Source organism: Marmota flaviventris, chromosome 14 (genome assembly GCF_047511675.1).
Source record: "Marmota flaviventris isolate mMarFla1 chromosome 14, mMarFla1.hap1, whole genome shotgun sequence".
Lineage (NCBI taxonomy): Eukaryota > Metazoa > Chordata > Mammalia > Rodentia > Sciuridae > Marmota > Marmota flaviventris.
Window position 1 is genome coordinate 47,322,214 of NC_092511.1, and position 25,687 is coordinate 47,347,900.

Genomic DNA, 25,687 nt, shown 5'->3' on the forward strand with positions numbered 1-25,687 from the left:
TTCTGTAACATGGAAGGGCAAAGGGCTTTAAAGATGAAGCTCGGAAATTTTCTATTACTACATAGAGGATGAATACTTATGGGCATGATATTTTGTTTTGACTTCCCCAAGGTTTACTTATATAATTACTGCTTGGGTGAGAAATTACTGAGTGGTCTTCATCATTATTTCACTGTAGATCTCTGATTTTATGCTGTTTTTCCTATTAGTACAGTGCCATTTAGCCATTGGGCTCACTAGAGCAAAACCATTGCTGAATTCTGTTTTGTTTTGTTTTGTTTTTTCATCAGAGGTTCAGTTAAAACATTTGCTACTTGAGGATCATGTTGTTGAATTTTTTTACCTAATGAGCAATCAGAAATTATGATATTTTAGGATAATTAACCAATAATTTTGAAGTATATCACTTTGTCATCATTAATATAAAATGTTAATCTGTATTTAAAGTGTCCAAGTTGATCAGGAGTTCTAAATAACTGTATGACCTTATGTTATCTGTTTCTTTCACAGCTGGATGTACTGGAATATATACATGAAAATGAATATGTTCATGGTGATATAAAAGCAGCCAATCTACTTTTGGGTTATAAAAATCCACATCAGGTAAATAAAGTATTAAGCCTTTGCTTTTAGTAAGTATACTGTATTGAGACTATAAAAACAAACTCAACCCACTAGAGTTTACAAATGAAGGCCTAAAATGATGAATGTTTTAATTTATCTTACCTTGCTTATCTAATTTAATCCTTGCACCAAACTAATGAGTAATTAGGATAAGGAAACTGAGAGTCAGAGGGGTTAAATCATTTATTAATGGGCACATAGTTAAGAAGTGGCTAAGCAGAAATCTGAATTTCTAAATAAATATAAACAAAGGACTATCAAATTCCAGTGAGAGCTGGGTGCAGTTCCTGTAATCCCAGCTACTCAAGAGGCTCTAATAGGAAAATCTCAAGTTTAAGGCCAACCTTAGCAATTTAATGAGACCCTATCTTCAAAAGGGCTGGAAATGTAGCTCAATGGTAGAGTACTTATGTAGTATGCACAAGGCTCTGAGTTCAATCCATAGTACTGTTGGGGAAACCACCAGTAAAAGGTTTTCTTCTCTTATTGTATAATCAGTTAAGTTTTAAATAGAGGCCGGGTGTGATGGCACATGCCTGTAATCCCAGAAGCTCGAGAGGCTGAGACAGGAGGATCACCGGTTCAAAGCCAGCCTCAGCAATGTCGAGGCGCTAAGCAACTCAGTGAGACCCTGTCTCTAAATAAAATACAAAATAGGGCTGGGGATGTGGCTCAGTGGTTGAGTGCCCCTGAGTTCAATCCCTGGTACTCCCCCACCTACAAAAAAAAAAAAAAAAAAAGAAAGAAAAAGGAAAAGTTTTAAATAGAGAAGGTTTTCTGTTAAAACTTTCATTTATAATGGAACTGTGCTGTGTTTCTCCAATATGGTCACCATTAAGAACTGTGGCTGTTAAGTTCTTGAAATGTGGCTAGTACAATTTCCATCTGCTGGCAAGTGTGTGGAGCAAAAGATACTCTCTTTTATTTCCGATGATAATGCAAAATGGTGTAGCCTCTGCATTTTTACTGTTTGTTAGGAAATGAAAACTCCAGCCATACCATCTAGTAATTATGCTTCTCTATATTTACTTAAAGGAATTGAAAACATTTGTCCACACAAAAAACCTGCACACAGATGCTTATAATAGTTTTATTCATACTGGTTGATACTTGGAAGCATCCAAGTATTCAGAGGACTGGATACACCCAGACAATGGAACATTATTTAGTGCTAAAAAGACACTATCAAGGTTTGAAAATTTAAGTGCACATTAATACGTAAAAAACAGTAAGTCTGAAATGGCTGTATACTGAATACTTAAATTATTTGATGTTCTGAAAAAAGGTATAACTATGAAGACAGTAAAGGATCAGTGGTTGAAGTGAAGGAAGGATAAACAGGCAAAAAAACCAGTTAGTTTTTAGCTCAGTGAAACTCTACTGTAGACCACAGTGGTAGATGCATGTCAGTATTTCTTTATGAAGGCCCATAGAGTGTAAGCCAAGAGTGAAACTGTGTAAACTGTGGACTTGAGGTGATAAAGATATGTTAGTGTAGGTATATCCATTGTAACAAACACACCATTCTGGTGAGGGATATTGATGGTGGGAAGGCTCTGTCTACAATCTAGAGGTATGTGGGAACTCACTGTACTTTGCACTCAGTTTTACTTTAATTGCTCAAAATTTACATAAATTGAATCAAGAACTTCTCTAAAGTTTATTTTACAAATGTGGCCTATTTGACTAAACTAAAATTTGAATTTAACTTAATTTTAAATGATTTAAATGGTTACATGTAACTAATATCCATTGTATCAGCTCAGGTTTAAAGAGTTAATTATTATGTCTGTAAAAATTTAGAGGAAAAAAATCCATATTTAATTGACCTTTGCATGGGGGAAAAAGTAAATAAGAAACTTGGAAATATACATATGACAAACATTGAGAATATCTAGCACACACTAAAAACGTTCAGGGGTGGATGCCATGGCACATGCCTGTAATTCCAGCAACTTGGGAGGCTGAGGCTGGAGGATCAAGAGTTCAAAGCTAGCCTCAGCAAAAGAGAGGCACTAAGCAACTCAGTGAGACCCTGTCTATAAATAAAGTGCAGAATAGACCTGGAGATGTGGCTCAGTGATCAAGTGTCCTAGAGTTCAATCCCCAGTACCCTCCCCCAAACAAGTTAATAAGAAGGACACCAAATAGTTTCATAAAGCAATGATCAAAAGGAATGAACAGATAGAACACAGTGAAAAAAAGTCATCTTTACTATAAGTAAAAGATAGGAGACCTGAGCAGTAAGGCAACATTTTTAAAGGTTTTATACAAGGGAGAAGTCTGAAATAATAATATTCTGATAACATTGAGGCTTGGGAGGGTGCAGGCTCTTGTAGAATGCTGGGGGTGAATGTAAATTTAATGGTAATAGATGAATAAATTAAGTTAATGGAAGGACAGTTTGGCAATCTATATTAGAAGCCTTTAAAAAGTCAGCATAACGATCTACATTCGGTGGGGTCGGGCTCCAAATTCCTCAATAGGACACCCATAGCACAAAAGTTAATAACTAGGATCAACAAATGGGACTTACTCAAACTAAAAAGTTTTTTCTCAGCAAAAGAAACAATAAGAGAGGTAAATAGGGAGCCTTCACCCTGGGAACAAATCTTTACTCCTCACACTTCAGATAGAGCCCTAATATCCAGAGTATACAAAGAACTCAAAAAATTAGACAATAAGAGAACAAACAACCCAATCAATAAATGGGCCAGGGACCTGAACAGACACTTCTCAGAGGAGGACATACAGTCAATCAACAAGTACATGAAAAAATGCTCACCATCTCTAGCAGTCAGAGAAATGCAAATCAAAACCACCCTAAGATACCATCTCACTCCAGTAAGATTGGCAGCCATTATGAAGTCAAACAACAAGTGCTGGTGAGGATGTGGGGAAAAGGGTACACTTGTACATTGCTGGTGGGACTGCAGATTGGTGCAGCCAATTTGGAAAGCAGTATGGAGATTTCTTGGAAAGCTGGGAATGGAGCCACCATTTGACCCAGCTATTCCCCTTCTTGGTCTATTCCCTAAAGACCTAAAAAGAGCATGCTACAGGGACACTGCTACATCGATGTTCATAGCAGCACAATTCACAATAGCAAGGCTGTGGAACCAACCTAGATGCCCTTCAATACACGAATGGATAAAAAAAATGTGGCATTTATACACAATGGAGTATTACTCTGCATTAAAAAATGACAAAATCATAGAATTTGCAGGGAAATGGATGGCATTAGAGCAGATTATGCTAAGTGAAGCTAGCCAATCCCTAAAAAACAAATGCCAAATGTCTTCTTTGATATAAGGAGAGTAACTAAGATCAGAGTAGGGACAAAGAGCAGGAGAAGAAGATTAACATTTAACAGGGATGAGAGGTGGGAGGGAAAGGGAGAGAGAAGGGAAATTGCATGGAAATGGAAGGAGACCCTCAGGGTTATACAGTGGAGGGGGTAGAGAGAGAGGAGGGGAGGGGAGGGGAGAGGTGGGGAGGGGGGATGGTGGAGGATGGGAAAGGCAGCGGAGCACAACAGACACTAGTATGGCAATATGTAAATCAATGGATGTGTAACTGATGTGATTCTGCAATCTGTGTATGGGGTGAAGGTGGGAGTTCATAACCCACTTGAATCAAAGTGTGGAATATGATATGTCAAGAAATTTGTAATATTTTGAACAACCAACAATAAAAAATTAAAAAAAAAAAAAAAACAAACACTGAAGGGTTAGAAGCCCTTGAAAAAATTAAAGTATATCTAACATAATGAAGCCACTGTATATCTGTATGCACATACGTTCAAGGGAGGGAAAAAAGCATATGAACTGGAAGATACACCTAACAGATAAATTGATATTCATTTCCACTTTGAGAAGTTTTAACTGAGCATTTTTTTTTTTTTTTTGGAAAAGCTACATAATTTTCATTAGGTAGATAGTAAAAAGATAAAAAGTCAGCATACTTTTTAAAGGTTAGGTTTATCAAGTTATAATTTACAAACAGTAAAATTCACTCTTTAAAATGTACAGTTTGATATGTTTTAACGCATACATACCATGTAACCACCACCACCACCATCAAGTTAACAGAACATTTTTTTTTTTTCATTCCCAAAAGTTCTTTCATTTCCTTTTGCTGTCAGTCCCCTTCTCTTGGCCCCACCCCCAGCAATGATTTCTACACTTGTATTTTTATATTTCCAGGAAGGTTACATAAATGGAATTGTAAAGTATATACTCTCTTATGTTTGTCTTCTTTCACTTAACATAATGCTTTGGAAATTTATCCTTAGAGTTCATTCCTTTTAATTGCTGGCTAGTATTTGATTGGAAATTACAATTTCTTTATCTGTGGACATGTGGGTTGTGTTTTTGATGAAATCATGTGTTTTGGATGAAATGATGTGTTTTTGATGAAATGACTATACACTCTGTATCCATGTATAGGTTTTTGTGCAGACTCGTGTAAATTTCTTTTGGGTAAATAACTGGAATTTCTGGGCCCTGTAATGTTTGTTTAACTTAGAAACTGCTACAGTATTTTCTGGAGCCATTGTGCTATTTTATAATTCCCATCAAGCAGTGTGCGATAATTCCATTTGCTCCACTTTTTGCTTTCATTAATTTTCTAAATTTTAGCCATTATAGTGGGTATTAGTCATAAATAGTAGTTTAAATTCTCATCAGTCATCTCTAGTGACAAATGATATTGAGCAAATTTCATGTGCTTATTTGCCATTCATATATTCTTTGGTGACTACGTCCATTTTAAATTGGTTTCTCTTCTTAGTTGTAGATATTTATATTTTATAGTTTATCAGATATTTGTTTTGCAGATATTTTATGCATCTATCTTTTCATTATCAATGTCTCTCAAAAAGCAGATTTTTTTTTATGAAGTCTGGTTTATGATTTCTTTTGTGATTTGTGCTTATTATGTCCTAAGCCATCATCATAAATATTTTCTCATACATTTTCTTGAAGAACTTTTCTAGAATTTTTGCATTAGGCTCCAGATACATTTCAATTTAACTTTCATATCTGGTATAAAGTAAGAGTTACGGTTTGTTCTTTTTTCTACTTGCATATATATTTCAAGACTATGCAGCTACACTAATCAAGGGAGTGCAACTCCAGCTATATGGCACTGGAACAGAGAAAATTCAGAAATAGACCCATATGTATATGGTCAAGTTATTTTCAATCAAAATCCCACAGCAATTCACTGGGGAAAAGATACTCACTTCAACATATGATAGTGGAACAACTGGACATATGTATGCAAGGAGAAAGGGCCAAGCATGGTGGTGCACACCTGTAATCCCAGCGGCTCGGGAGGCTGAGGCAGGGGAATGGTTCAAAGACAGCCTCCCCAATAGTGAAGCACTAAGCAGCAACTCAGTGAGACCCTGTATCTAAATGAAATACAAAATAGGGCTGGGGACGTGGCTCAGTGGTTGAGTGCCCCTGAGTTCAGTCCTCAGCACCCACCCCCCCAAAAAAGAAATTAAGTAGTATGAATTTTCCAACTTCATTTTTTTGTTTTCTTCAAAATTGTTTTGACTATGCTGCTTTGGAATTTTCCCATATATAATTTCTATAATTCTTTAGCATTCCCAATTTTTGTTACAATTATTTCTAACTATTATATTTTTGTGGGTATTGCCATTGTGCTTTACTATATTGTAATGTTTTCTGATTTTTGTTTGTGTATATGAAGCTTTGATTTCTGCACATTAATTTAATATTCTGTCAGTTTACTGCATTCTTTTGTTAGTAGTAATTTAGTAATTATTTACTAGTTTTGTTAGGAAACTATCATCATATGCAAATAGAGATAATTTTCCTTTCTAATTCTTATATTTCTAATTGACTTTTCTTATCTAATTGCTATGTAATAATCTATAGTACTCTACTAAATACTAGTGAAGTGAATGATCTTGTTGTCTCTTCCTTATATTAGTGCAAATGCCCGGAATGTTATCCTATTAAGTGTGATGCTGGCTTTAGGATTAAGGTTTGTCTACTTGTGTGTGAATATATATCTGAGTATGTTATATAAGAGTATGTGTTTGTGTGTTCATAAAGTTAAGGATATAACCATCATTTTCTATATTCTTTATTATAGTTTAGTTTTATGGAATGGATATTGAGTTTTTTTAAAAGGCTTGTGTAGCATCTATAGAAACAACAATCTCTTCCTGTCAGATATATTAATATGGTGCAGTATATTAATATTTAACTCACTCCTAATATTGAACTCATGTTATAGGAATAAATCTCAAGTTGTAGTACCATAGTATTTACTTAATATGGCACCTGAAGTATGTTTGCTAATACTTTATGTTTAACCTTCTATTCATAAGTGATATTGGACTATAATTTTCAGTTTTTTATTATTTCAGATTTTGTATCACATTGAACTTTTTTTATAAAGAAGATTTGGAGATTTTGCTTCATTTTCTATGTTCTAGAACTCTTTGTCACATTGGACCATCTTGGTCTTTGAATGTGAAACCATCTGATTATGTTGCTTTTCTGTGAGGTAGTTCTTTGGGATTCTTTATTTTTCCTGTGAAAATTGGTTGTTTAAACTCTTTATCTAGTTGGTAGGTTTAGTAATTATCTATTTTATCTAAATTTTCCAAATTTATTTGTTTGGTGGTCTGCAGCATAGTTTCTAATGACTAACATTTCTTTTACTTTAGGTACCAGGGATTGAACACAGTAGCACTTATGCACTGAACCACATTACCAGCCCTTTTTGTTTCCTATTTTGAGACAAGGAACTTGTGATCCTCCTGCCTCAGCCTCCCATGCCACTGGGATTGTAGGTGTGCACATCACCACATTCAGCATAACTAAAATTTCTTCTGTTTCAATGATTATTTCTTTTTTTTTAATCCCTTTCTGCTGTCATCTTAAAAATGGCTAATAGTCATTTTGTTAAATTTTCAACAAATATATTTTGATTAATTAACAAAATATATCTCCTTTTCTATCACATTTATTTCTGATTTTGCCTTTATTATGTTTTCATATGCTCTTAATTTTACCCTTTTATTTCTTTTTCATCATCTTCAAAAGGGGATCTGATTTATTTTTTTCTTAATTTTAATTTTTTAAAATAATTTCTTGATTATGGAAGTATGCATTTTCATCATTGAAAGAACCATTTTGGACAAGGTTAATACCTCTGAATCTGAAACATTCATAATAATTACTTTTTTATGTGTGTGTGTGAGAGAGATTTCTTTTTAAATTTTTTCTAATTAGTTACACATGACAGTAGAATTCATTTTGACATATCATACATAAATGGAGTATAATTTCTCATTCTTGTTGTACATAATGTAGAATCACAGCAGTCGTGTAATCATATATGCACATAGGGTAATAATGTCAGATTCTTTCTACTATCCTTCCTACTCCCCTATCCTCTAACCTCCCTTCACTCCACTCTGCCTAATTCAGAGTGCCTCTTATTCTTCCCTAGCCCCCACACTCTTATTTTGAATTAGCATCTGCCTTTGTATTTTGGGGATTGGCTTATTTCAGTTAGTATAATTTTCTCCAGTTCCATCTATTTACCTGTGAATGTCATAATTTCATTTTTCCTTAAGGTGAGTAATGTTCCATTGTGTATATATACCACATTTTCTTTATCCATTCATCTGTTGAAGGATACCTAGATTGGTTCCATAGTTTAGCTATTGTGAGTTGAGCTGCTATAAATATTGATGTGGCTGCAACACTGTAGTATGCTGATTTTTAGTCCTTCGGGTATAAACCAAGAAGTGGGATAAGTGAGTCAAATAATGGTTCCATTCCAAGTTTTCTGAGGAATCTCCATATTACTTTCCATAATGGTTGTACTAATTTGTAGTCCCACCAGCAATGTGAGAGTGTACCTTTTCCCCCACACCCTTGCCAACAGTTATTGTTCCTTGTATTCTTGATAATAAACTGCCATTCTGACTGAAGTAAGGTGAAATCTTAGTTTTGATTTGCATTTCTCTAATTGCTAGTGATGTTGAACATTTTCTCACATATTTGTTGATTGATTATATTTCTTCTTCTATGAAGTGTGTTCATTTCCTTACTCCATTTATTGATTGGGTTATTTGTTTTATTGGTGTTAAGTTTTTTGAGTTCTTTGTATATCCTGGAGATTAATGCTCTGCCTGAGGGCCATATGATAAAGTGATAATGATTTTCTCCCGTTCTGTAGGCTCTCTCTTCACATTATTGATTGTTTTCTGGTCTGAGAAGAAGCTTTTTCATTTGAATCCATCCCATTTATTGATTCTTGATTTTATTTCTTGCATTTTAGAAGTCTTGTTGAGGAAGTCAGTTCCTAAGCGGACATGGTGAAGATTTGGGTCTACTTTGTCTTCTTTTGGGCACAGGGTCTCTGTTTTAGGGCCTGTGTCTTTGATTCATTTTGAATTGAGTTTCATGCAGAGTGAGAGATAGGGGGTTTAATTTCATTTTGCTACATGTGGATTTTCAGTTTTCCCAGCACCTTTTGTTGAAAAGGCTCTCTTTTCTCCAATGAATGTTTTTGGGATAGTTTGAATTCTTCTTTTCCTATATAGATCCTTTTAAGTTCTTTCATCTGTCTGATTACTCTGGCTAGAGTCTTTGTCTAGTATGCAATAATTTTATTTATTTTGGTTTGTCTCTGTGTCTTCCGTTCAGTACCATTGGTCTATGTTTCTATTTTGGTGCCAATACCATGCTGTTTTTTTTTTTTTTACTATATTTCTGTAGTATAGTTTAAGTTCTGGTATTGTGATACATCCTGCTTCACTTTTCTTGTTAAGGATTGCTTTGACTATTCTGGGTCTCTTATTTTCCAAATATATTTGATGATTGCTTTTTCTATTTCTATGAAGAATGTCATTAGGATTTTAATAGGAATTGAATTAAATCTGTATAACACTTTGGTAGTATGGTCATTTTGACAATATTAATTCTGCCCATCCAAGAACAAGGGAGATCTTTTCTTCTTCTAAGGTCTTCTTTAATTTCTTTCTTTAATGTTCTGTAGTTTTCATTGTAGAAGTCCTTCACCTGTAATGTTAGATTGATTCCCATATATTTATTTTTTTTGAGGCTATTGTGAGTGGAGTAGTTTTCCTTATTTCTTTTCAGGGATTCATCACTCATATATAGGAACACATTTGATTTATTGATGTTGATTTTATATCCTGCTACTTCACTGAATTCATTTATTAGGTCTAGAATTTTTCTGGTAGAATTTTTGGATCTTCTAAATATAGAATCATATGATCAGCAGGTAGGGATAGTTTGAATTCTTCTTTTCCTATATGGATCCTTTTAAGTTCTTTCATCTGTCTGATTACTCTGGCTAGAGTTTCAAGGACAATATTGAATAGAAGTGGTGAAAGAGAGCACCCTTGTCTTGTTCCAGTTTTTAGAGGAAATGCTTTCAGTTTTTCTCTATTTAGAATGATGTTGGCCTTGGGCTTAGCATAGACAGCTTTTACAGTGTTGAGGTATGTTCCCACTACCCCTAGTTTTTCTAGTATTTTGAACATGAAGAGATGCTGTATTTTGTCAAGTGCTTTTTCTGCATCTATTGAGATGATCATATGATTCTTTAAGTCTATTAGTGTGAGGAATTATGTTTATTGTTTTCATATATTGAACCAACCTTGCATCTCTTGGATGAACCTCACTTGATCATGGTGCACTGTCTTTTTAATATATTTCTATATGCAATTTGCCAGAATTTTCTTGAAAATTTTTACCTTTATGTTCTTTAGGGATATTGGTTTGAAGTTTTGTTTCCTTGATGTGTCTTTGTCTGGTTTTGGTATCAGGGTGATAATAGCTCCATAGTATGAGTTTGGAAGGGTTACTACCTTTTCTATTTCATGGAATAATTTGAGGAGTATTGGTGTTAATTCATCTTTGAAGGTCTTGTAGAACTTGGCTGAGAATTGGTCTGGTCCTTGGGTTTTCTTGGTTGGCAAGCTTTTGATGGCATCTTCAGTTTCATTGCATGAAATTGATCTGTTTAAATTGTGTATTTCCTCCTGATTCAGTTAGGTGGGTCAGATGTCTCTAGAAATTTGTCAATGTCTTCAAGATTTTCTATTTTATTGGAGTATAAAGTTTCAAAATAGTTTTGAATTATCTTCTGTATTTCAGTAGTGTCTGTTGTTATGCTTCCTTTTTTCACCATGGATTTTAGTAATTGAGTTTTCTCTCTTTTTCTTAGCATGACTAAGGGTTTATCAATTTCATTTATTTTTTTCAAAGAACCAGCTTTTTGTTCTATCAATTTTTTTATTATTTCTTTTGTTTTAATTTCACTGATTTCAGCTCTGATTTTAATTATTTCCTGTCTTCTTCTGCTTTTGGCATTGATCTTCTTTTTCTAGGGCTTTGAAATGTAATGTTAAGTCATTTGTTTGTTGACTTTCTATTCTTGTAATGAATGAGCTCAATGCAATGAACTTTCCTCTTAGCACTACCTTCATAGTGTCTCAGAGATTTTGATATGTTGTATGAATTTTCTCATTTACTTCTAAGTGCTTTATTTCATCCCTGATTTCTTCTGCTTTCCATTGGCCATTCAATAGTGTATTATTTAGCCTCTAGGTATTATAGTAGCTTATATTTTTTTATTTTATCATTAATTTCTAATTCCATTCCATTATGATCTGATAGAATGCATGGTCTCATAACTATTGCATTGTATTTGCTAAGAGTTGCTTTGTGGCATAAGATGTGGTCTGTTTTAGAGAAGGATCTGTGTGCTGCTCTGGAAACAGTGTATTCAGTCATTGATGGATGAAATAGTCTATACACACACACGTATATATGTTCGGTCTAAATTATTGTATTTTTTAGTTCTGTAGCTTCTTTATTTAGTTTTTGATTGTAGAATTTATCTAGTGGTGAGAGAGGTGTGTTAAAGTCACTAGTTTTATTGTGTTGTGATTTCTTTGATTTTTGAAATTGAGAAGAGTTTGTTTGATGTACATAGATGTACTCCATGGTTTGGGACATAAATATTTATGGTTATTATGTCTCATTGATGTATAGTTTTCTTGAGCAGTATGAAATGTCCTTCTTTGTTCCTTTTGAGTAACTTGGCTTGAAGTCCACTTTATCTGATAAGAGGATGGAAACGCCTACTTGTTTACATGATCCATATGAGTGATAACGTTTTTTCCCATCCTTTCACCTTCAGTGTGTAGATGTCTTTTTCTATGCAGTGAGTCTCTTGGAGACAGCATAATGTTGGGTCCTGTTTTTTAATCCAATCTGTAAGTCTATGTCTTTTGGTTGATAAATTTAGGCCATTAACATTCAAGGTTATTATTGAGATATGATTTGCATTTCTGGTCATTTTGGTTTATTTTTGGTTTTTAATTTTACTTAGTTGCTCCTTTAATTGACTATTCCTTTAATGTAGTTCCTCCCCCTTTGCTGATTTTCACTTTTTTTTTTTCATTTCATTCTGATGGGATAGTTTGTTGAGAATGTAGTGTGCAGGCTTTCTAGCTGTGAATTCTTTTAATTTTTGTTCATCATGGAAGGTTTTTATTTCATCTTCAAATATGAAGCTTAGTTTTTCTGGGTATAAAATTCATGGCTGGCATCCATTTTGTTTCAGAGCCTGATAAACATTGTTGCAGGACCTTATAGCTTTAAGGGTCTGGGTTGAGAAATGAGCAGAGATCCAAATTGGTTTGCCCCATATATAATCTCATTTTTCTCTCATGGTCTTTATAATTATATCCATGTTTTGTATGTTAGTTATTCTTATTAAAATGTGCCTTGCTGTGGTCTGGTGTAATTTTTTTTTCTTTAATTTTTATTGTTGGTTGTTCAAAACATTACATAGTTCTTGACAAATCATATTTCACACTTTGATTCAAGTGGGTTATGAACTCCCATTTTTACCCCGTATACAGATTGCAGCATCACATCGGTTACACATCCACTGTTTTACATATTGCTATACTAGTGTCTGTTGTATTCTGCTGCCTTTCCTATCCTCTACTATCCCCCATCCCCTCCCCTCCCATCTTCTCTCTCTACCCCATCTACTGTAATTCATTTCTCCCCCTTGTTTTTTTTTTTCCTCTTTCCTCTCACTTCCTCTTCTATGTAATTTTGTATAACCATGAGGGTCTCCTTCCATTTCCATGCGATTTCCCTTCTCTTTCCTTTTCCCTCCCACCTCTCACCCCTGTTTAATGTTAATCTTCTTCTCATGCTCTTCCTCCCAACTCTGTTCTTAGTTACTCTCCTTATATCAAAGAAAACATTTGGCATTTGTTTTTTAGGGATTGGCTAGCTTCACTTAGCATAATCTGTTCTAATGCCATCCATTTCCCTGCAAATTCTATGATTTTGTCATTTTTTAATGCAGAGTAATACTCCATTGTTTATAACTGCCACATTTTTTTTATCCATTCGTGTATTGAAGGGCATCTAGGTTGGTTCCACAGTCTTGCTATTGTGAATTGTGCTGCTATGAACATCGATGTAGTAGTGTCCCTGTAGCATGTTCTTTTTAGGTCTTTAGGGAATAGACCGAGAAGGGGAATAGCTGGGTCAAATGGTGGTTCCATCCCCAGCTTTCCAAGAAATCTCCATACTGCTTTCCAAATTGGCTGCACCAATTTGCAGTCCCACCAGCAATGTACAAGTGTACCTTTTTCCCCACATCCTCGCCAGCACTTGTTGTTGTTTGACTTCATAATGGCTGCCAATCTTACTGGAGTGAGATGGTATCTTAGGGTGGTTTTGATTTGCATTTCTCTGACTGCTAGAGATGGTGAGCATTTTTTCATGTACTTGTTGATTGACTGTATGTCCTCCTCTGAGAAGTGTCTGTTCAGGTCCTTGGCCCATTTGTTGATTGGGTTATTTGTTTTCTTGTTGTTTAATTTTTTGAGTTCTTTGTATACTCTGGATATTAGGGCTCTATCTGAAGTGTGAGGAGTAAAGATTTGTTCCCAGGATGTAGGCTCCCAATTTACCTCTCTTATTTTTTCTTTTGCTGAGAAAAAACTTTTTAGTTTGAGTAAGTCCCATTTGTTGATTCTAGTTATTAACTCTTGTGCTATGGGTGTCCTATTAAGGAATTTGGAGCCCGACCCCACAGTATGTAGATCGTAGCCAACTTTTTCTTCTATCAGATGCCGTGTCTCTGATTTGATATCAAGCTCCTTGACCATTTTGAGTTAACTTTTGTGCATGGCGAGAGAAAGAGATTCAGTTTCTTTTTGTTGCATATGGATTTCCAGTTTTCCCAGCACCATTTGTTGAAGATGCTATCCTTCCTCCATTTCATGCTTTTAGCCCCTTTATCAAATATAAGATAGTTGTAGTTTTGTGGATTGGTTTCTGTGTCCTCTATTCTGTACCATTGGTCCACCCGCCTGTTTTGGTACCAGTACCATGCTGTTTTTGTTACTATTGCTCTGTAGTACAGTTTGAGGTCTGGTATCGCTATACCGCCTGATTCACACTTCCTGCTTAGAGTTGTTTTTGCTATTCTGGGTCTTTTATTTTTCCATATGAATTTGATAATTGCTTTCTATATTTCTACAAGAAATGCCGTTGGGATTTTGATTGGCATTGCATTAAACCTATAGAGAACTTTTGGTAATATCGCCATTTTGATGATGTTAGTTCTGCCTATCCATGAACAGGGTATATTTTTCCATCTTCTAAGATCTTCTTCTATATCTCTCTTTAGGGTTCTGTAGTTTTCATTGTATAAGTCGTTCACCTCTTTTGTTAGGTTGATTCCCAAGTATTTTATTTTTTTTTTGAGGATATTGTGAATGGAGTGGTTGTCCTCATTTCCATTTCAGAGGATTTGTCGCTGATATACAGGAATGCCTTTGATTTATGCGTGTTGATTTTATATCCTGCCAGTTTGCTGAGTTCATTTATTAGCTCTAATAGTTTCTTTGTAGACCCTTTTGGGTCTGCTAGGTATAGAATCATGTCACCTGCAAATAGTGATAATTTAAGTTCTTCTTTTCCTATTTTTATGCCTTTAATTTCTTTCATCTGTCTAATTGCTCTGGCCAGTGTTTCGAGAACTATGTTGAACAGAAGTGGTGAGAGAGGGCATCCCTGTCTTGTTCCAGATTTTAGAGGGAATGCCTTCAATTTTTCTCCATTCAGAATGATGCTAGCCTGAGGCTTAGCATAGATTGCTTTTACAATATTGAGGTATGTTCCTGTTATCCCTAGTTTTTCTAGAGTTTTGAACATAAAGGGATGCTGTACTTTGTCAAATGCTTTTTCTGCATCTATCGAGATGATCATTTGGTTCTTATTTTTAAGTCTATTGATGTGGTGAATAACATTTATTGATTTCTGTATATTGAACCAGCCTTGCATCCCAGGGATGAATCCTACTTGGTCATGGTGCACAATTTTTTTGATATGTTTTTGTATCCGATTCACCAGAATTTTATTGAGGATTTTTGCATCTAGGTTCATTAGAGATATTGGTCTGTAGTTTTCTTTCTTTGAAGTGTCTTTGTCTGGTTTAGGAATCAGGGTGATGTTGGCCTCGCAGAATGAATTTGGAAGTTCTCCCTCTTTTTCTATTTCCTGAAATAGCTTGAAAAGTTTTGGTATTAGTTCCTCTTTAAAGGTTTTGTAAAACTCTGCTGTATACCCATCTGGTCCTGGGCTTTTCTTAGTTGGTAGTCTTTTGATGCTTTCTTCTATTTCCTCAATTGATATTGGTCTGTTTAGGTTGTCTATATCCTCCTGACTCAATCTGGGCAGATCATATGACTTAAGAAATTTATCTATGCCTTCACTAACTTCTATTTTATTGGAGTATAAGGATTCAAAATAATTTCTGATTATCTTCTGTATTTCTGAAGTGTCTGTTGTGATATTGCCTTTTTCATCCTATATGCTAGTAATTTGAGTTCTCTCTCTTCTCTTGCCCCTCCGTGGGTTTCTGGGCCTGTTCTGCCGGTGGGTCGCAGGTCCGCCTACCTTGCAGGCGCGGTTGGCGGCTCTGCCCCTCTGCGGGCCGCTGGGCCTGTTCTGGTGGTCACAGTTCCGCCTACCTTGCAGGCGCGGTGGGGAGGGGGTGGCTCTGTCCCTCAGCAGGCCGCTGTGCCTGTTCTGCTGGTGGGTTGCAGGTCCGCCTACCTTGCAGGCGCGGTTGGCGGCTCTACCCCTCCGCTCTGGTGTAATTTTGTACATTTCGGATACTTTAAGCCTCTTGTATTTGATTTTCCATTTCATTCTTTAGGTTTGGGAAATTTTCTGATATTATTTAATTGTTCAGAATGTGCATTCTTTGGTTTGTATCTCTGTGCCTTCATCTATCCCAGTAAATCTTAAATTTAGTCTTTTCATGTTATAATTCTTAGAAGTTCTGTTCATGCTTTGTTACCATGTCTTCTGTGTGGTTAACTTCACTTTTAGGATTGTATATTTTATCTTCATTGCCTGAGATTTTGTCTTACAAATGGTCTATGTTGGTGATACTTTCCATTGAATTTTTAGTTTAGTTTAATGATTCCTTCATTTCATGGATTTCTGTTTGATTTCTTTTCAGAATCTATCGTTTTATTTAAGTGATCTTTCACCTCCTAAAATTCATCTCTGATTTTACTCTGATATCCTCCTTCACATTGAAGATCAGTTTAACTGAGTACATTCTGAACTCTTGACATTTCTTCCTCTGTGTTGTCAATTTATTCTATTATTGGAGCATCTTGGTTTGTTTGGAGTGCTTAATTACCTTGTTTTTTTTTCATATTGTTTGTATGTCTTTCCATCTAGTAGTATGGATCTGAGGCAGTACAGTTTCTACTATGTAGACTATTATAGTATCCCTTAATGTTTCCAGTACCTTGCCTTTAAGGAGGAGACCAATATTAAGAGCACCCAGTGCAAATAATAGACAGCCTTAAGCCAAATAGCTCCTACATCTACAGTTTTATTGTATTACACAGAACTGATGTGTTCAATTATGTCTATAAGATAAACAGTAGGTTTGCCAAAAGGGTTTACAGTTTTAAATGGGGGAGAAGGAGAGAACAGAAGTGGTGTAGGATGTGGTGTTTATGAAGAAGGAGGAGAGAAGATAGAAGTTAAAAATTATTATAGGAACAGTGAAAGAGGAATTAATAGAGGTTGGCTGTTAGAAGGAAAAAAGAGGGAAAGAAAATCCAGGCAAACAGATAAGTGAGAGGAAAAATATATATAAAGTAAAACTTTATTTTAAAAATTTAAAAAGTAAAAACAAAAGAATATACAACAAAACTATGATATACTATTCAGACATCCCAGTCCCCAATAAATTGATGTGTAAAAAATACTTGGTTTCAAAAATGGTAAAGATGTGAGAGAGAGAACAAAAGAAAAAGGATTTCGATGGAAAATTGAACAATTGCCTCTTCCCTTCTCAGCCAATAGGAGTGGTTATCTGGAGTTTGATGGTAGCTCCACCCTTAGAATGGTGAGAGTTTCTAGGGTAGCCAGGTTAGCACTGGAGGCAGAGTGTAACAATTGCTGCTTTGAGTTGGAAGACTGCACCCTAGGAATCTCTTTTGGGTTCCACTCATATGATATACGAGCCTGATCTTAGCCTCTTATGTTGCCTACAGACCCCATGATTCTGGTCTCTGATTTAGTCTCTAGACTCAATCTCCTCCCACCCCCAGTCATGTACTTCTCTCCCAGGTGGTCCTAAGGGCTGGTCATCAGACTCTGCACCCATCTCAGAAAACTGTTGTATCAGGCAGAGCAAGACCAGGTGTTGAGACCTGCAGATTGGCCACATAGCTGCAGGTGATGGGCTGGCTTGGGGAATAGGGAGGGTTTGGGGGATTGGTAAGCTGGATGTCCCTGTTGGGTGCTGGGCTGATGCTTGATTTGGCAGGATTCAGGGATTGGTGGATGTGGGACTCAGGAGGGAATCAGGGACCCCATCTGCTCCTTTGTGCTTCAAGATTTGCTAAACTGGGAAGAGGCCAGTTTGGGGACAAGTGCATGGAGTACTGCATATGTGGCATACGTTAAGGGTGTCTGAGTGGCAAACCACTCCCTTGTACTAGGCGTGTGAGCAGCAAACCTCTTACTCCTTAGGCACAGCCCTGGGTGTGAGGCTTCCTGTTGCAGTCCCTGAGCTTGCTCCATGGCCCCTTCCTTGATTGGTTGCTCCAAGGACAGTTAGCCAGAAATTGCATTGGTGGCTGCCTGTAATCTGCTTAGCTATTGCCTGAGTATGTATACATAGTAACTGCGCAATAAAATCAGACCTACTTTCTACTTGGTCTCCGGAGGTCTTGAATAGCGACTCCACAGCCACACTCTACCCTGTTCTGTGGACCTCCTGGCTGGATGAGAGATAGCCCATGCAGCTGGTGCCCAAGCAGGGACCTGAGGTAAGCCTATTAAGACAGGGTGGCCCCTCACAGAGCAGTGAGGAAGGGGAAATGGGGAACCTACCAAGTTCCCCCAAAGACTCGCAGCTGCAAGTGCTGCACACTCTCTTATACTTGAGTTTTAACCTTGTATAAGAGAGAAGCCTAGAAATTCTGGCTATGTTTGATACCAGTCCATGGATAAGTGCTGCTGATGTTTTTGATCCTATGATATGGGACAAGGTAATGGCAAATTGCAGCAAGCTAAAGTGAGACAGGGGTACACTATGCTTTATCACTACATTTTTTTCCTATTGTGACAGCCATTTAACAAAGTTTAAGGGACCCTGCAACAGACCCTTGTCATATAATGATGGCCCTGAGGGAAGATGAGGCTGTGAAAGATGGACAAGGGGAAAAAAGTGGGGTTGAAATCTACCTCAAAGCAAGCAACCACAGCCCAGCTTTCTTCAGCCTTTCTAACCTATGTTTCCCCGGGGTTAAATGCTCCCAGTTGTCTGACTTTCCATTGGATTGCTAGGCTCAGACAGGCCTACGCAGACCTAGTGGAAAACTTACAGACGTGGGTTTCAGTTTCTATAGGCTACACAGTGCTGCAGTCCCAAGATAGCTCTTGGATCACAGAAGATGGAGAGGTTCCTCCTTATTTTTTAATATATCTGAATAATGAGTCAAGCAGTCCATGGTTCACCTAGGGCAGACTGCCCCTCCAGTCTCGGGATTTTTCACTCTAAGTATCAGGGAGACATGGTATTCTCACTGTTTGAGTTCTGGGTAGCTAAGCTAAGAGAAATGCTGTCTTGCACTATTCCACCATCTTTAAATCATTCTTTTTTAAAAGCTATTTCCATAGTGTTTAAGGCTATGAATTTTCCTCTGGTTACTGATTTGTCTCTCATGGATTTTGATATACAGTATTTTTACCTGTATAGTTTTTAGAAGGCTTATATTTTTCCTTTGCCAAAAAGTGATTCAGTAAAAGTTTCTTAAATTTTTATTAAAATTGTTTTTTTATAATTGCTTAAATTTATTACAGTATGATTTGGATATTTTAGTGATTTTACTCTTTGTAGTTTACTTGTTACTTAGAAGATGATTAGTTTTTGTTAGTCTTCCATGTTTGCTTAAGAAATAGTCCTTATTTTCAGAGTATAAAGTTTAATATATACCTAAATTATCCGCCTTAGTGACTCTATTTGTAATCAATACCTTTACTTAGATTTTATCCAGGTGATATATTTTATACAAGAAGGTACAAAAATCTCTTATGTGCAATTCTGTCTCCTTTATTCTCCTGTAGCTTCTTCCTATAAATATAGTTGCTTTGCTATGGGATAGTCATTACAATATTTACTCTATCTCCTTTTTAATTTTATATATTTAATTTGATCTTATATCCTTTAAATATATTTGAAGGATGGAGGAGATATTTAGAAAAGTTGTGGTTTCATTGTTACTAACTTGACCTTTCTATCTGTTGAAGAGACTCTGAGGCCCTTTTATTATTCAGTCTTTTACTTCTATAATTATAGCTGTTGTATTCATTTACTTCCATGTACTGCTTATTCATTATCATTGAATTTATTTCACTTTTTTCTTTGTCTTACCATTGTCATCTCATGTTTTAGCTGTACTAATTTTACTTTTTTAAAAAAAATACATTTTTATAATTCCTTTAATTTGTCCTATGTTTTGTTTTATTATTAGATGTAATATTTTAAGTACTTACCCTTCTGTCTTCTCACCAAAGTTATTCTGTCATTTTCTGATTGCATGTAGCTCATCTCCTGGTACATTGTTCAAGAAGTGCCCATTGGTACATGTCCACTTTGTTGTTTTTTGTTTTGTTTTTACCATAGATCAAACCCAGGGTGCTTAACCACTGAGCCACATTTCTAACCCTTTTGGTTTTGTTTACTTTATTTTTAATTTTGAGACAGAGTCTTGTTAAGTTGCCTAGGGCCACATTAAGTTGCTGAGGCCAGCCTCAAATTTGCAATCTTCCTGATTCACTGGGGCTACAGGTGTGTGCCACGGGTCTTGGCACTGCATTTTTTTAAACTTATAAAGATTGCATTGATACTTGAAAGATAAACTTGGATGGATTTAAAATACTTAGTTCACTTTTTCTTGTGTTTCTTGAAAACATGCCATTGTATTATCTTGATTTAGATGTTAAAACAAATCTAGAAATTTCCTATGTTTTTTTTTTCAATTTTTATTTTGAGATAGTCTCTCTCTAAGTTGCTAAGGCTCCCCTTGAATTTTTTCCTCCTGCCTCAGAGTCACAAGTATCTGGGATTACAGACATGCGCCACCATGCCTGATCAGGGATTTCCAATCCTTCAAGCCATCTCAATTTTAACAAGGATCTTAAAGAATTAATTATTTTAGACAAAAGACTAAACAAAATACTTCAGTGGTAATACCCTATTTCCTATATAAAATGTTATTTGTCCTTTTTATAGGTTTGTTTAAATATCAAATTAAAACTTTAAATTAAGAAGCATAGAAGAGATAACATTTTAAGGAACGATAATATAAAAGCATTAACTAATTTTTTAAGGAATGATACTATAAAAGTATTAACTAATTTTTAAAACATTTATTGTGTGATGTCCTTTAATGTCTTTCTGAATCTTCCTATAGAAATAGGTAAACATCATAGTAAACTCTTGGACTACCTAAGGTAAACTCTTGGACAACCTAAGCTAAGTTTTAAAGTTTCCTGATTTTAGAATATACTATTGTCTAATTTATAACTGGAGAGTTAGGCTTATAAGTACTGATCTAGTATTTAGAAAACAAATGTTTTTTGTTGCTTATGTAGGCATTACCAGAAGTAATGCCAAGTGGTGGTTTTCAGTAAAACCCTGGATCTCTCAGGGGTCACAGTGAAGAAGGTTGATGCAGTTTAGCCAAAACCAGACCTTTTAGTCCAGTGGTGCACTCCCTGTTAATCAAAAGCATTTTTTTTTTCTTGTGCCACCGTACATCCCTACTTTTGGGTGAAGTCTTGATTCTGGTCTATACTGATCTCCTTTTCTGATTCCCTTTAGCTCCAAATATGTATTTTAAGCCTAGAAGCTCTCAGGTATCACTTGCCTTGTGTTATTTTATATTTTGAACAAAAATGAACTCCTTAAGGCTTATAGATAGGTACAATTCTCTTTCTTCCTTTTATATTTATGGGGCCTGTGTACATATTTCTTTTATGTAACTCTTCAAGTGATACTTCATTGACTGTCTAAGACATGAAGCCAGTTTAGATATAGTATCTGTTATCTGACTTGTTGCCAGAAGTACCTTGATTGTAAAGTTGCATGCCTGTTCATATTCAGTATCTTTCTATTACAAAGCTGCATACTAAGTCAAAGAGGGTGACCCTCACAGGTAGAGAGCAGCTCTTCATGTCAACATCTGGAGTGTTAAACATGACTTAGGACCTGTGATGGCCCTCCTGACTGCTGGGAGCCATGCTGGAATAACTCAGGAGACCAGGTTCCAGTCCCAGATCTGCCATCGATCAGATCTGCAGCCTTTAACTTTCACTTATACAATAAGAGACTTCAGCTAAGTGATCTCAGAGACTCCTTCTAGCTCTAAAATTCTGTGATTCTCTAAAAATTTATTCGCCAAGTACTGAATGCTCATTCCAGAAGGAAATGTTTCTTATAAAGTTTCCACAGCCTATTGTTGCAAAACTAAGGAAGTTAAAAAGTTTAAATTTAGAAAAAAAATTATAGATTTTGGAGAAGGAATTGTAGCATCTGACCTATATATCTGGTGACAAAATACTTTCAGAGTCTCTCAAATATCCATAGTTTAGGGTCATAAGCCTTATTAAAGTTGCTTGTTCACTGTGGGCTAGAGGGAATTCTAACACAATCTATTTATCAATCATGGTTGCTTGTAAGATGGAGTTTGAAGTGTTCTAAGAATTTTACATGGTATGTGTACATAATACGGTTACAATTTTGGGAGTGGCATTTTCTTTGTTGAACATATATAAAATTTAGTTCTTATAATACCTTAAGTAGTGTTGTATATCTTAGCTTGATAATGCCATAACATTAACTGTATGTTACGGCTGGTGAGGCTGTTTTAAAGTGGTTTGCTATCACGTGGATAGGGTTGTGTCATAGATTAAATATAACATGGTGATGTTGGCCACTTGTAGCATATAGTGACATGCATATTATTTTTTCCTAGTGAAATCCTACTGTATATTTTTAGTTAAAAAAGGAAACTTGAAATTGTTCCTATGACTTTTTTAAGGAATGATATTTTATTTTTAAAATTTTATGAATTTTTAAAATTTTATGAATTTTATATTAATAGTGCATATTTAAAAAATAATCCTATCACCAAATGTTTCTTTGAATAAAAATTGAATATGTTATAATCACTTCTATGAGCTATTTTAGAATTCTTTCAGTATGATTTGTCAAATGAAAGTAGTCAATCCTAAATTTTATTTTCATTTAACTTTCTGTGGTGTGTTATTATTTTTCTGAACTCCAGTTTATTTACTTAATTTTTTAAGAAATACTTAATCAAATACATGATATAACAATGTTTCTCTTATCAATTTATTATTATTTTTCTTTTTTTGTACCAAGATTAAACTCAGGGGTGCATAACCCTCTAAGCCACATTTCAAGCCCTTTTTAAAAATTTTTATTTTGGGACAGGTCTTGCTAAGTTGCTGAAACTGGCCTTGCTAAGTTGCTGAAACTTATGATTCTCTTGCCTCAGCCTTCCAAGTAGCTAGGATTACAGATAGCTGCCACCACACCTAGCTCGAAAGTTTATTCTTAAACATATTAAGATGTCTGTTTCAAAATCAAATTGCAACCATTGTTTAAAAATTTGTATTTCAGAATACTATGAGAATGATAGCTATGTGATTAGTCTTATGAGAGTGTATCAATGGATGGAAAATATTGAAGACAATATCATAATAACTATAATTTGTAATTTGGGTCTGTATTTAATATTTTGCAATGCTTATTTTCCAGTGCTAAAACTCTGAGAACCTGTTAAATATAAAATTTTGTCTCTAGGCAAAGTATATTTTTTAAACTTTATTTTGAAAAATTTTAAACATACTACAAATTAGTGGGCTCCATAGATACCTTGCTTTAAAAATTAACATTTAAAATTTTTGTTTTATTGATTTTTTTGGCTGAAGTATTTTATAGTAAATTATAAATATTATGACATACTACTTAAATATGTAAGTATGTATACATCTTCAAAATAATGAAGTTCATCATGTCATCATGTCATTAGCACTCAACAAAATTAACAGCCATTTCTTAATATCAGGTACTGTTTTATTTCTTTCACTTTCTTCTGTATTCTAAATTTATGAGAAGTTGGGAATACAGATAATTTTTATTCTAGTTAATAAAACTCCAGTACTGCAGATCTCTTTCTCCTTTAAATAATTCAGTAGGCTTTTTAGTGGTCCATCTTCCCCTTCTGTAAATTGAGTAGCCTACGTGATCTCTTTTGTCCCTTTCATTTCTCACCATATAGAACTGGTAGTTAGCTGCAGATCTGATTTAAGAAACTACTGGTATAGAACTAGGTTAGTGTGATTCTCTCTGTACTGTGTACTGGACTTTCAGAAAATCAAATTTGTGATCATGTCAATGGGAAAACTAGGGTTGTGTTCTATCGACTGATTTGTTACCATCAACTGGCAGAGAGTATGGAATGTATAATACACTTAATATATGAATGATAAGGGAACAATAAGAAATTGAAGAGATTAATGCATATATGAATTTTTTATTTAGTCAGCATTCAGTTGTAACAGTTACTTCCAGCAGTAGTATAGCCAGGTACAGTAAGTCATTTGTGCATATCGTAAATTTCTTTTGCAAGAGATCTATCAATGTCAAGAGACCTTCACAGTTGAATGTGGCCATTATGAGTGCTTTCTTGTAGCGAGAACCCTTTCTGGTTATTTACAAACAGAATGGTGATTGCTGTAGATGGAATTGTTTCCTCAAAAGCTTTTGAAGGCCTCATCTCCATTACCTGTGAGAGTGACCTTATTTGGCAATAGAGTCTTTGCAGATGATCAAATTAAAGTGAGGTCTAATATTAGGGAGGACTCACTTCAGTATGGTTTGTGATCTCATGAAGAGGGGAAATTTGAACATGGAGACAGATGTGAAGAGACGGGGAACACCATTTACAAGCCAAGGAGTGCCATAGGCCACTAGAACCAAGGAGAGAAATAGGGACCAGATTATCCCTCACAGCCCTCCAATACAATTGCTAGAAAATACCATCTTTTATTGGTTGTCATGCTGATAAGAACCCATTTTTTTTTATTTTGCCCCACAAGAATTCTTTAGTTTTATGAAACATGATTTATAGTCTGGTTAGCTGTTATTTTCTGGGTTTTGCTATGTTCTGGATACTAGTCTAAGACTTTGATAGGTTTAAATCACTTGGTCCTTTCAATACCACTTGAGAGGGGTAGGTTATTTCTTAGATGATGAAACAGAAGTACAAAGAAGTAAAGTAACTTGGCTAGGAATACAGTAGGAATCAGAGGTAAAGCCAGGACTTACACCCAGGGAATCTGATTCCAGAGCTCCTATTCTTGACTATCCTTCACTGAATCTTCCCAATTGAAAGTTATATTTCCATTTGAGCCAGTCTAGCTACTCCTTACTGGGGAATCCTGATTCTCCAGGAGCAGGAAGATCAAACCTTGATGAGAAAGAGATCCTTTATACTCTTTTCCATCAGCTGCTACTGTGTCACTCAGTTCCAACATAAGCTGACAGAAACAGAAGCTAGTTGGTCTAGACTGTTCATCTCCAACTGGCCAGTTTGCTTTGAGTACAAAAGTTATCATTTTATTTTAAAAACATCTTTTCCTCCTCTGATCCCTTTTTTCTCTGTTCATTGAATCCTCATTTCCCTATCCAGTCACTCTCTCTTTACAGTCCCCACCTCAAAAAACCATCCTATAATTTGTGGCCTTTTTTGTCTCCCTTCACCAGTACCACTAGTCCAGGCTCCTCTTGCCTGAACTACTGTCATAGTCTCCTAATTTGACACTCCGTTCTGCTGCCAATGCTGATATTTTTTCTTGCAAAGCCTTTCAGTGACATGAATTTACTTACAAAAATTGTGTTCCAGCTTCTTAGCACCATTTCCAAGGCTCTTTGTAAATGAACGTGGATCTTTTTTTTTTCTGACTTGTGTTTCCACTAACCTCTAGACTACCAGTACCCGCCAACCCACACCTTGTTTTCCTTCTTGTGTTGTTTCTTCTTCCCTATCTCCATTTGTGGAAATCTTAGATGTATTTCAAGGCCCAATTTAAATGTTGCTGCTTCTTCTGAGTCTTATTAATGGAAATAATCTCAACTTGCTGAAAACTTTCATATTGTCAGAGCATATCTTACTTCTCTACCTACAGATGTGCTAAGCTCTCTCCCTTTCCTCAATGTGGGCCAGATAGAAAATAACTCAGTCTTCTGGTCAGACTGATTTAAGTTCAAAGCCCAGCTTTTCTAGCTGCTATAAGTTTGTTTTGCACAGAACACCAAACCTTATCCTATTTTCTCATCCTTAGAAGAACTTAAAATAACTTATTAGACT

At 35.5% G+C, this 25,687-nt stretch overlaps 1 protein-coding gene across 2 annotated transcripts in view; it reads left to right on the forward strand.

The window, feature by feature from the left end:
• Vrk2 (VRK serine/threonine kinase 2) overlaps positions 1-25,687 on the forward strand; it is a 102,969-nt gene that overhangs the window by 34,450 nt on the left and 42,832 nt on the right. For both annotated transcript variants that reach the window (XM_027934458.2, XM_027934459.2), the window contains exon 7: positions 511-603. In XM_027934458.2, coding sequence (XP_027790259.1) covers positions 511-603 — 93 coding nt within the window. The remainder of the gene's footprint in view (positions 1-510; positions 604-25,687) is intronic.